Source organism: Sorex araneus, chromosome 1, assembly GCF_027595985.1.
Source record: "Sorex araneus isolate mSorAra2 chromosome 1, mSorAra2.pri, whole genome shotgun sequence".
NCBI lineage: Eukaryota > Metazoa > Chordata > Mammalia > Eulipotyphla > Soricidae > Sorex > Sorex araneus.
In genome coordinates, this window is record NC_073302.1 from 353497385 (window position 1) to 353510620 (window position 13236).

At 43.9% G+C, this 13236-nt stretch overlaps 1 protein-coding gene across 5 annotated transcripts in view; it reads right to left on the reverse strand.

Annotated features, from left to right (window-relative positions):
* AMPH (amphiphysin) overlaps window positions 1-13236 on the reverse strand; it is a 241854-nt gene that overhangs the window by 17167 nt on the left and 211451 nt on the right. For all 5 annotated transcript variants that reach the window (XM_055147158.1, XM_055147157.1, XM_055147155.1 and 2 more), the window contains one exon: window positions 12487-12609. In XM_055147158.1, coding sequence (XP_055003133.1) covers window positions 12487-12609 — 123 coding nt within the window. The remainder of the gene's footprint in view (window positions 1-12486; window positions 12610-13236) is intronic.

Sequence of the window (13236 nt, forward strand, 5' to 3'; positions counted from 1 at the left end):
GTTCTACAGATGCTGGAGTTCCGGCCACACTCGTGGCCATGTGACACTCCAAATTCCACAATACTGACATTAGATGGGAAAGTAACATGGAGGTCAAAGAAGCTCAACAAACACAAACAATAACACAGAGGGTTCAATTTGCAACAAACAGCGTAAGTAAACTCTCAGACAAGGACTTAATGACCCCATGGTAAGATGTAACAATTCTCACAAATTTTCTTTTACTGAATTACTGTTTAATAAATCCCATAACCACTTAGTCGTTCCAACCAATAAAAAGTGAATTATTTTGTGTCTGTTATGGGGATAGGCTTGTAGGGTGGGTGGGAAATGGAACAATGGTGGAAGGAAAGACATTGGTGGTGGGACTTGAACTGGAACATTAAATTTCCTGCAACAATTATAACGTGAACAACTCTGTGAACCATGGAGTGTAAATCAAGTCATTTGAAAAAAGTTATCCATGAGGTGTAGCTCCATTTTTCATTTTTGGGCGATACCTGGTGGTACCCAGGACTTACTCCTGGCTCTGCTCTCAGGGATCACTCCTGGCAGCTCAGGGAACTGTAAGAAGTCTCAGGGATGGAACCCGGTTGGCGGCATGCAAGGCAAGCCTGCTGCACTGTTGTCCTGGCCCTGCAGCTCCGTTTTTGGGTCCACATCACCTTTCTTCTCTGTGCCTGGAGAATTCCCCTTGTTTGCTCTGGATCACTAAGCCAATTCTCTACAATGTTGCTTCTGTCTACAATTTCTTATGTAAATTTTAATTCAAGCATTACATTCTCTTCCCTCGAAACCTTTGTTTTATGACCGATGTTTATGTAGGCTGCGTGGAACAGTTTCAGGCACACAGTGGCCAGTCGAGCCTCACCCAGTGTCGGCATCCACTCCCAGCCTCCCACCCGCTTTGATAAACTATTTAAAACATATTTTTTCCCATTGTATGACTGAAACACAAGCACAAAAATATGTAAATCTGTAACTATACCCTCATGGTGATTCACTAATTAAAAAAAAAAAGATGTTGGGTTTATGGGGAAAAAAGTATATGTATTATATAACATATTAACAATACCATGATTCATTTTTAGTGCTAAAAATAATAAATATAAAATGGAACTTAAAAAAATATTTTTTTCCATCATTGAGTTCCTTTCTATCTTATCAGCATCTCTCTTAAAATCCCAATGTTATGGTTTCATCTTGCATTTTGTTTTACATAATCAAGGCTGCCTTAGATTTTACTGAAAAAGGAAGAGCACTTTCAAAAAATTCCCTTGTACAATTTTTAATTTTTTTCTGAAAATTAATTATACCTATTATGCAACCCTTTCCACTTTTCTGTTGCTTTGTTCTATTTTTAACTGTGCTTATTTATTTAGTTTTCTAAAATTAGATAAACTCTAAGTCTAATTTTTCAGCAGACATGGAACCGTGATTTCATCCCATTCTATTCTCCCTCTCGGGAGAAGGCCAACAATGTCCTTTTGGACAGGCATTGTGAAGGGATTCATGGAGTGACGGTACAAGCCATCTTTCCAATGTGAATCCCTCAAATGTATATGTACATGAATGTGCTGGTGTGCGAATAGCAGTAGCCCCAGAGGGTCCAGAGGCCAGGATGCTGCAGATAGGGATGGACATATGCACAGGGCAGACTGCTAGACTGATATGATAGTTTTTTGTGATTTATTTTTTGATGTTTTTTTGTTTTCTCACATAATCTTCAATTACAAGTTCCTGAGATACATTTCATTTAAAATATTCCTGTGATATCCAAAAATGGGGAAAGAAGACCAGCAGACTCTTCCTCAAACCAAACACATGGATGTTGAGTGGACATATGTAAAAGTGGTCACCATCCCTTATTATTAGGAAGATGCAAATCAGAACAACAGTGAGATATCACCTCACGCCAGTGAGAATAGCAATTGGAACAATGTATGAATGTATGCATGAAACTCATTAGCAGTATTGTAAACTGTAAGTACCCCAATAAAGGTAGAAGGACAGGCAGCAGAAGTTTTACTGGTAGTACTTAGATTTAAAATAGTCATTTAAACCTAAGTCAGAGTAGCATAATGGGTAGGAGTTGAGCTTTGGGATTATCTGTTGCAGAGTTGCAATTTTTTAAGATTTCTCATCTGCCAAACAGAATGAGAATAATGTCTACTTTATGGGTTTGTTCGATTTTGGTGAGGTGGTATGTAAAATGTAAACTAAAAAGTGAAATAAAATTAAAAAGTATATTTCTGGGGTCAATGGCAGAAAGGGTAAGAATAAAATCTCCTTATCTATACTTCCATATAACTTCTTCTATCTGAGCAAAGTGCTATACTTTTGTGAGCAGATGGTATTTCACTCTCAAGTCAGAGAGGAACCAGTACTTTCCCGGGCAGAGGTATTTGGCCGAAAGATATAAGGTATCTTTGTCCAAACAAAGATAACTGTGATCTACAGTCAGCTCTCTATAAGGCAAGTTTTAGATGTGTATGTTTTGTAGCATACAGAAATGCCTGAGTTTTACTACAAACCTACATACAACAGTTCGGGTACTATTCTGAGGGTATTACATTACATATTATTCATACCACAACTCTATTAGATATCATTACTACTTTCAAGAGGATCATGAATACTTAGAATTGAAATAACTCAGTCATTAAACCAGGACAGGAACGGTTATCAACTCTCCTGTGCTTTTACAAAACAACCCTCATCCAAGAAAACAATACACCTCTCAATTCTGACAATTCCCAAGCATGTGGATTTGATGGAGACCGTGTGTCCCACAGGAAGTCTCTGGACATTTAAACAATGTCACCAAATTTCTCTTATTAATGACATTAAATGATGAAGAGTGGGGTGGGCTGGGGAGAACTTCACCACATTATTTTGGCCACCAGACGAGCATATTGACTAGTGTATACATACATATGTAGAATGAGAATGCAGGAAAGAAGACTAACCCATCTTTCCTCGGACTCAATTTTTGCACTCGAGTGGGAGCTGGAACATTCACAGCCAGTTCACAGGTCAGACTAACAGAATACAAAGCTGGAAGGACCCCAAGCTCACCTGAGGCAATGCTCTCCATTTCTGAGGGGAACTCGGCATGAGAGAAGGTCTGTAAGAGGGGCAAGAGATGAAGCTCTCCTGATTCTCTCGCTAATTCGCACTGGAGCTGGAGTAGCCCCTTAGTTCCTTTGGTAAAACAACCAGGGGAGACAGACATTGCCATGGGAATCCTGGCTACGGGCCACGAGCTTTCCTGCCCTTCTCTTATTCTGGATCCTGTCTCATCTTTGGCTTTGGCAGGAGCATGCAGCATCTGTGTTACCATATATATATACACATATATATATACACACTTATATGTACATATATATGTATATATACATATATATGTATATATATATATGGTAACACAGATGCTACAAGAAAGCATATATATATATATGCTTTCTTCAGGATGCATGTTCAAGCAGAGCCATGAAGCAGGCCCACTATGTGCTATGGGAAAGATTCCCCGACTGAGACAGGGGCTGCTGGCCGGTACAACTCTTCATACAGCCGACACTGTAAACAAACACTTTTGGTCCTAACTTTCCTTCAGCCTGATGGTGGGGTGGGCGTGGCCACAGAACAGGGTGTCCCCAAAGGGGGCGTCTCCATTCTGCGCTTCCTGGGAAACATCTGTGCATCTCCTTTCCAGTAAAGAAGCTTAGTGGGATCCCCCACTCCCAGCCTTCACGTCAGCCACTGTTTTCAACCCACTCTCCTCGTGCCACCATAACCTCCTGCCACCAGGTCCCCCTGAAGTAGGCTGCTGGCAACCAGTTGCCATGGCAACATCCGTAGAGACAGCCCCCCACTTCCATTAAAACTTAAGGTCTTCTGCAGAAATGCCAAAGCTGATGAATTTTGACTAATCTGACTCTTAAGGTCACAGCAAGAATATTCAATCACGATATGTCCTGGTATTCAGAGTCTAGATTTGGGCTTTCTTTGTACAGTGTTTTGGAGAAATGGGCTTGTTCTCTGTATGAGAAAGAAAAATAGCAAAACCTGGGTTGGAGAGATAGTACAGTGGTTGGGCATTTGCCTTGCGTGCAGCTGACCCAGGTTCAATCCACCACCGCATCCATATAGCCCCCTGAGGCCACCAGAAATGAAGAAATGACCCCTGAGTGTAGAGTCAAGCGATCACTGATGCTCAACCCTGAGCATCGCTGGGTGTGCCGCCCCTCCAAAGAGGAAAAGAGAAAAACAGCAAGTCCTGCCACACTCAAAGCTGGGGTCTGTGCAAGGGCCAATTTCTGGAGCCAAGAGTTGTGCTTGGGGGATCCACCTTCCAGCCTCGAATTCCAGCCCGGAACCATCTGTAGCAAGGATAAGTCTACCCACTGAGGCGTATCACCCCAACTGCCCAGTGAACAGGCTGGGGACAGCCATAGTAATGGACAGCTTCATCACAAGGACTCTGGAAATCCGCTAAGGTTTCATCACTGAACTGGAGACTTTGAGAGGAGGAAAAAAGTTATAATTTAAGAAAGATCCTCTCTAAAGAGTAGTAAACAGGCAGGGAAAGGTAAAGTGATTTCTCTAAGGAAGTATTTCCCTGGAAGAATCAGATCGTCAACTCAGGTTTTTCCCAGACTTTCTCCTTGTTTTGCGGAACTAGTGGCACACTGTCCCCGAGAATCTCAAGCTGAGTTTCCACAAGTATTTGTTTCATTTTGGCCTTTCAACTCCAAACCAGGAAGATGCACAAGGTTCCGGAGATAGGGACCCAAGGGAGCAGGCAGGCAGGATCAGGAATATGGCCTAAGGAAAGGAATTCTACGGAAGCCCTGAGGTGGGCCAGGCCCAATGAGCTGGGGAACCAGGCTCTGGCCGATAACCTGCATGACCAAACAGACACCGGAAGAGAATCAAGGTCATCATCTCAGCATGCTCTCCCCTGTTCTAATGGCCCACATTCTTGGAACACATAAAGATGCGCTCAACCATCTGACTTTGTTAAAGAGCAAGAGGGGAATTCTGCCTTTCTCCGGGAGCTTCCCTGCCTTCCTGCCCCTTCTGTCTCTATCCCTTAGGAAAGTTTTTCCTGAGCTCCGCCATCCCGTCTCCACTCCCTGCCACCTTGCTGCTTGGGAACCAGAACCCGAGCAGCTGCGCCTGCTCTAACGCAGCTCTCCTTCGGGAGCTCCTGGGACTGGGCTGCGTTCCCCACACCGCATACCGTCAGTGGCCTGCACAAACACCGAAGAATCTCGGACCCAAGCAGCTCGCTGCAGAGATGCCTCCGGACTTTGCGCCAGGCCGAGTTGCCAGGCTGCTCCAGACAGAAGCAGGTGCTGCCCCTCCGCCTGCCCCCTAGGAATCCTGGCGGCAGCCAGCTTCCAGAACCCAGTGAGAAGCCCAGGCAAACCCCAGGCCTCACGGGACAGAGGAGGAGCCAGTCCCTCTCTCCCCTCGCCCCGCCCCATGGGACCCTGAGATGACCCACAAACTGCCTCTGTCTGCTATCTAAGCTCCTTAACAGCCATAATCCAGAGACACACAAAAGGATCTTGGAACTGAGCAGCTCATTGCACAAATATCTCCAGACCCTAATTATCTAAAATTTCAGAATTCCAGGAGTGCACGGGAGTGGCTTCGAGACATCTTATGCCATTTATAACAAGTAATACAAAGTAAACTGTCTAGCATTGCCTTTTCAGCAGGTTTCAGTGGTGGTGGGAAAATTCCAAATAATAATGGTGAGACTGGTGTCGAAATATTGAACATAATCAAAGTAGAGACAGAGTATTGTGGAAACTGTCTGCCACACAGAGAGGGGAAGAGTTGGGAGGGGGGAAGATACTGGGGACCTTGGTGGTGGAAAATGTGCACTGGTAGAGAGATGGGTGCTTGATCATTGTATGACCGAAACTCAAACATGAAAGTTTTGTAATTATCTCATGGTAACTTGATTAAAAAAAATAAAACAAGAGCCTGCAAAGACAAGGCACTTTGAAAACACAGTAATGTGGAGAATTAAAATCCAGGACTGGGTTTTCAATTCTTTTTTTTTTTTTTTGCTGGGGGTGGGGGGGAGACGCCCAGTAGTGCTCAAGGTTTACTGCACTGCTGTACTATCAGGACTGAGGGACTGTGTTTCCGCTCACCAGGACTGGGTCTTTACGCCATCACTTTCTGGGGCTGTGTTCTGGAAGAAATCACTTAAAGGGCTGCGTTTCCCTAGTTTGTAAACTGGGACAATGGTACCCATGTGGTGTCCCATGAGACCGATGTGAGCATGCCCACTGTGCCACCGGCAGCACCGCAGGGTAGGCATGGCTCTGCCCACTGCAGCATCCTTGACCTTTCAGCCCTTCTACCTTTCATGCAGGCTCTATATGGCGGCTCTTCAAGAAGGCATTTAAATTACTATGACTCAGTGTAGGAACAGAGGACAATTTGCTACAGGAAAGGAAGGATTTCCGGTCTCCAATCAAGCACTCTGCCCAGTCTGTACCTGCGATTCCAGCTCATATTACTAATAAGTAGCACACAGAAAGAGCCATTTCACTCTGCAGGTGAGAGATCTCCTGGGGAGTAACGCTAAGATTTTTCCAGTTTTATTTACTTTCATTGTGGGTGCCACACCCAATGATGGTCTGGTTCTACACTCAGGAATGACTCCTGACGGAGGTCGGGGGACCATATCAGATGCTGGGGATTGAACCTGGGTTTGCCTTGTGCTAGACAAGAGCTCTCTCCGCTGTACAATCTCTTCGGCCCCGGTTTTGCCAGTTTAAAGTGCTGATTTGTGCAGGAGGCTTTGGGTTGTTGATTGGGTTGGTGGATATTATGGTCTAAGAAGAGTTTTCTTTTTTTTTTTCTTTTTAAATTTTATTGAATCACCATGAGATAGTTACAAGCTTTCATGTTTGGGTTACAATCACACAATGATCAAACATCCATCCCTCCACCAGTGCACATTCCTCACCACCAATATCCCCGGTATACCCCCCTTTCCCACCCTCCCCCTGCCTCCATGGCAGACAATATTCCCCATACTCTCTCTCTCTATTTTTGGGCATTATGGCTTGCAACACAGACACTGAGAGGTCATCATGTTTGGTCCATTATCTACTTTCGGCACTCATCTCCCATCCCGACTGATCCCTCCAGCCATCATTTTCTTAGTGATCCAAGAAGAGTCTCTTAAAAACATTGTTATGACTCTCATCTTATTGCTCTCACTCGTGACAGGAATGGATTTTAATGAGGCTTGTGGATTGAGCACAATATTAACTAAGAAGAGAGAATAGGGGAGAGTTTTTTAAATCTTGGATTTAATTGCAATCAAAATCATATTTTAAAGAATGTCACGCTAAAGCGCATGTTAGCATGTAACTAAAACATATGTCACTGCAGACTCAAAGGGTGAGATATTGTATGATTCTGTTTGTATGAAACACCCAGTGTAGATAAATCCACAAAATTGGCAATTTGAGGGACCAGGACTGGAAGTCAATAGAGAGTAGCTGCTGAACTATGTTTTCTTTCCAGTTGTGAGTGTTATGGAACAGGAAATAGATGTGGTAGTTGTACAACACCAGGAGCGTGTTAAGGTCACCAAGTTGCTGACTTTAGAATGATTAATCTGAGGGGAGAGTCAGAGCAACAGGCTGAATGCAGGAGCTGGAGCTTGATTCCTGGCACTGATTAATGTTCCCTCAAGCACAGCCAGGAATGCTCCTGGGCACTGCTGGAAGTGACCCAAAATACCAGCCCCCAAGGAGTATGAATTTTACATAAAAAAAGAGGAAAAGAAAAAAAAAAGAAAGAGAAACAACACAAATCACCACCACCACCACCAAACCCACATGGGTGGTGGTGGAATGAGGCAAACGGGACACTGGTGGTGGGAAATGTGCACTGGTGAAGGAACAGGTGTTTTAACATTGTATGATTGAAACCCTGATCATGAACGTCAGTGTAACTGTGTGTCTCATCGTAGTTTAAAAAAAATTTTTTTAAAGTAACTTTAAAAAATATCACTAAGTACCACCAAACTATGACTTCTGAAGAGTGAAGGCACAACTGGACATTAGAAGTCCATGCTGACATATAATCACGAGTCCATTCACTCGCTCTGCCTGCTCAGAGGGGCCTGACAGCTTCGGGGGGCAGGACAGGGCTCCCGAAAGGCTTAGTGCCGGCAGTGGCCCAGATCTCCAGAGACCAGACAGACCACGTCTGCTGACTTTAGCCCACAATTATTCCACGTCTGCAAGGAGGCATGGGGAACTGTTCTCTGCTCTGTTAGAGTCATTTTAGATTTGCCTGTTTTCATCTTTTCCTTATGATCTGGTGAAACATCGAGAGAAGAAAGATCCTGCCTTAGTCCCTGTGCCAGAGCTGAGTGTGCCGGTGGAGGCCACTGTCCTTTCCTCCTCTCCCTAGGAGAGACAAAGGAGTCACTCCTGGTGTCTACGGGAGCTACAGGGGGTGCCAGGAGTTGAACCTGAGCTGGCTGCATGCAAGGCAAGTGCCCTGCCTGCTGGACGACCGCTCTGGCCACCCACCAACTTATAAACAATTTTAGGTTTTCTGCCATTTGTGTGTTTTGGAAGGAATGCCAATCTCAAATTTAACTACAGGCCATTTTTTTCTATGAAAAATAAGAAGAGAGAGAGGCAATTCATTTACTTTGACCAAAAATGCTTTGACAGAAATACAGGAAAAAATTCTTTTTTTCTACAAGAAAATCAAATAACTTGGGCTGGAGCGATAGCCCAGCGGGTAGGGCGTTTGCCTTCCACTCGGCCAACCTGGGTTTGAACCCCAGCATCCCATATGGTCCCCTGAGCACCACCAGGAGTAATTTCTGAGTGTAGAACCAGGAGTAACCCCTGTGCATCGCCGGGTGTGACCCAAAAAGCAAAAAAAAAAAAAAGAAAATCAAATAACTGTGGGCTAAAATCATTGTTATTCACTTCTTAACCTGACTGGATAATATATATATATATATATATATATATATATATATATATATAAAATAAAAATTGACAATTTTTGTATCTAGAGAAAATTTTCATGGCATACATAACATGGAACATGAAAAATTTGAAGAAGTAAGAGTTGATTTTCAAAATACCTCCTGTACACACACTGACAAAAACTGGCATTGAAGGAAAAAACTAACAGTGTTTGCTGTGAGAGGAATTAAACCAGAAACAAAAAAATTAGACTTTTTTTGAAACTCCCAGGTTCCTTTCTGAAGCACTGAACAAAAAAAATGACCTGGTTTTCAAATCACATTAGTTTCTTTGAAAAATAATAAGACCACAATTTCACTTCAGATGAAATGCACTTTGTCAAGGCTTAATATAATAACTGTGGTGTGACATTTGGGTTGAAAAATAGATGACCTCAAAAGGTCATGTCAACCCAATCCTGACTGACAATGGTGGTCACTCTGATAATTAAGACTCCAGGCACCATGGAATTTTAACTTTACAACTCAATTTCACACATCTAGCAAGAACAAAGACTTCCATTAGCAAAGGACAATGGCAAAACTATGTTATCATGACAAGAAGAAATGATAAGTCTTATTGGAGAAAGAGAGCTTTATGAGATGTATTTTTATAGGTCGAGAACAGGGAGAAGAATGGAACTGTATTCAAGGATGTCAATTTGAAAAATATGGAAGGTACTTTGATGAAGCTACTTCTGGTAAGTGCCGGGCAAAGCAAGCAGCTGTGAGAGCCCCGTCTCACTCCCCGCCACTGCCGTCAGCTTCTCTGAGGATGGAGAAAGGACTTATCCGTGGAGAACTCAGCTCAGGAGAACTCCCAACCTGCCCTGGCTCCCCATCTCCAGGCCCAGCAGATGAACGCTGACCCTTCCCAAGAAGCTACTATCTGCCTTGTGTCTCACAAGGTATACATATTTTTACATTCTCTAGCATTCACTTATAAGGTCTGGGGTATAAATATCTGCCAGACACAGAATTCTCCCAAAAATCTTCTTAGATGATATTCTAAAAACTTGTTTTAATAATGGTAGTTTTTATCCAATATGGTGTTAAATATTTCTACTACTCTGTTGAAAAGGTTATTGATAGTACACATTTATAATACCTAGAGTATGATACCCTAGGTAATTGATAACTATTAAAGTTTCTTTAGAAAAACAAATGATGAGGCCGAAGACAGTGCAGTGGGTAGGGCACCTGCCCTGCACAGGGCTGGCCTGGGTTTGACTCCTTGCACCACCTATGGTCCTTAGAGCACCCCGAGGAGTGAACTCTGAGCACAGAGCGAGGAAAAAGTTTGGAGCACAGCTGGGTGTGACAGCAAAAGCCCAAAATTTAAAAATTACACAAAAAAAGAGAAAAATGAGCTAGGATTCTGGAAAACATTAAAACAATCCACCTTAATAGGGTTTGTTAAAATAAGGTGGTTTGAGAGGTACGGCTTCCTGAGAGGGGGTCACAGAGGTCAACATGTCCTTCCAAATCTCTCCAGTAACAGCAGATGGTGTTGTTCAAACTCCTGGACTAGATGGCACTAGATTTCCTGCTCAGCAGACATGACACAGAATCCATGTGAGGTAACGCACTGAAGATGCTGTGACTCAAATCAGGAATCTAGGAATTTCAGAACGGAAGCCTCAGTTTTGAGCCCCGTACTTAAAATTACTCAGCATCTTTCTAATGCCTGGCACCCTGACTATTCTTTCATTTTTGCTTTGTTTTGGGCCATAGCTGGTGGTGCTCAGGGCTTACTCCTGGCAGTGTAAGGAGACTGTATGGGGTCTCAGGGGCTGAAACTGGGTCAGTCACATACCAGGAAAGTGCTCTACCTGCTCTACTACTACTCTGGTGCAGTATACATATCTTTACAAAACAAATTACCTTGTGAATCATGGTTAAAATAGTAAACTGCATCAACTGTACGCATGAAGAGATCATAGTCTGACCCTAAATGAGAAAGTCCTATCTGACTATGTTCTTGAGATCTGTAGTGAATCTGACGGTGAAAGAAAGAGCATCCCTGGGTGCTGGGTGAAAAGCCTCTGGGAGACTCTGCTCTGTACAAGCAGTGCTTCTAGGGAGACTCACGCCACTGAAACACAGTTCTTGATTCCTCTACAAGACCTGATCATACTGTCTGTGTCTAGGTGGAAAAGATCATGCTTATTCTTGAGTGATTCCTGAATTTTTGCTTTCCATCACTACCCTGTCCTATTTATTTTTCAACTCTATTAATATACTATGGTCCAAGAGATGACCTAGCACAGTAAAATGACCCAGGGAACCATAAACAAGCAACGGAACATTTATTTCTGTAGTTGCCTAATCCTGACACTTATATTTGGCAACAGGAAATAGGTTTCCTTCTCTCTCTGGGTCCTAGGAAGGCTGTTGTAAACTGAAAATCCTAGGAGACTTGTAATTTTTAAGTAACTTTTCACTCTCCACAGACACCTTGGATTACATTAACCTTGGTTTTTATGTTTCCTCTCAGGGGCACTCTGCTAACCAGTTCGTTATGATTTTTCACTCAGCTCACTCCTGTTTATCATGAGTCAGCATGGAGTTGGGGAAAAGAACAATTTCTAGGCAGAGAGGTGAGTCTCCCTCCTGGGAAAACCTCAAGGTCCCTCAAGTGATGATCAATATTGATTTTGAACAAATCATCTCACAGATTAAGATTTTGAAGATTTGTGGGCTTGCTATATGGTATTTAGCCAATACCGGACCATAATCAACCTATGAAATTTGCCAGAAACCAATAAGTAGATACAACAAACAATGTCAGTATCCTTGTTGCCCCCCCGCCCCCCTGTCTAACTGAAGGTCAGTCTCCAATGTCAAGGGCAGAGCACAGTATGAACCAATGTGGCCACCTGTGAATTCGACAACCTACTCTACCCCGAGGAGATCATTAGCCAACATCCAGGTGCTCTGGAACTTTCTGAAGACCAAACCTCTCACTGCATGAAAGGTTTTGCTTTGTTTTAAGATAGATGCTCCCAGGCATACCTAAGGAGCCCTGGGGCCACTGCTGGTGATGTTGAGTTCAATGCCAGGACTCCCAAAATGAGGTCCTGCATGGGTTCCATGGCTGTCCCAGGGGTTCTCCGGCCTCTGGGGCCACACCCGGGGATGCTTGGGGACCTCTAGAACTATACCTTGTGATGCTTAAGAAGCTTGTAAGGTGCTGGTGACTGAACTCAGGACAGCATATTCTCAACAGGCACCTTATCCACTATGCTAGATTTTTTAGTCATCAGATCTGGCCTGGATACTTTTGTTTAACAAACGAAAAGAGAATGCAGTTTCCCTTGCAAAAAAATGAAGGTGCTTAATTAAACTGGGGAGACACGAGACCTGGGGGTGACCTGGCCCAAGGGAAGCACGCACGGAGAGGGAGAGTGTGAGGAGGAGGTCCGCGGGGCTACAGAGGGAAGGGTACTCACTGCTGCCCCTTCTAAGGGCTCCTCAGCCTGGGTGTCTGGTCCAGGTTCTGGTCCAGGTTCTGGTCCAGCGGCCAGCGGCTCCTCTGTAGTTGGCTCAGCAAGGGGAGCAGGTTCTGATTCAGCCTTTGTTTGGTTGGAGGGTTGGAGGGAAGAGAGTCCACATGAGAAACACTAACATGATGGAGATTTCTTTCATCACCTGCCCCGCAAACGGCATTTTGGAATCTGAGTCATATCAAAATCTCATGTTCGGCATCTGGGCCTCCACAGAGTGAAACATCTAGAAATGGACTCGCCCTGTGGCACTGCATCAAGAACAGTCGTTACCCTGAAGTTCTGCTTCTCATTTACTTACCGGCAAATGTCTGACTTCTAACTTAGGATATCATAAGAGATCTGGCTTTTGCGATTTAGCAGAGAGCCAGGAGGTTCTAGGAGTTCCACATTTGCAGTTGGAAGTACAGAGGAAGAGCTCCTGGCATATACATTCTGGGGATTGCCCAGATCTACTGATATGCATTGCACCAAAAAAGTTGAACTGTTAGTCCGATATTCTGACTCAAATGTAATTGTTTGCACGAGTAAGAAACCAGTTTCCCCATTGGGCTGGCAATGCAGAGAGACCCAGAGTCTGAGATATTTTACTTTCTCCGCTTTTCCCACCAACAAAATCCATGGCAATCGATTTGCTTCATACAACAAAGCAATGCCATCAGGGAGCACGGGGCACACTGCCCACACACTAGGCTA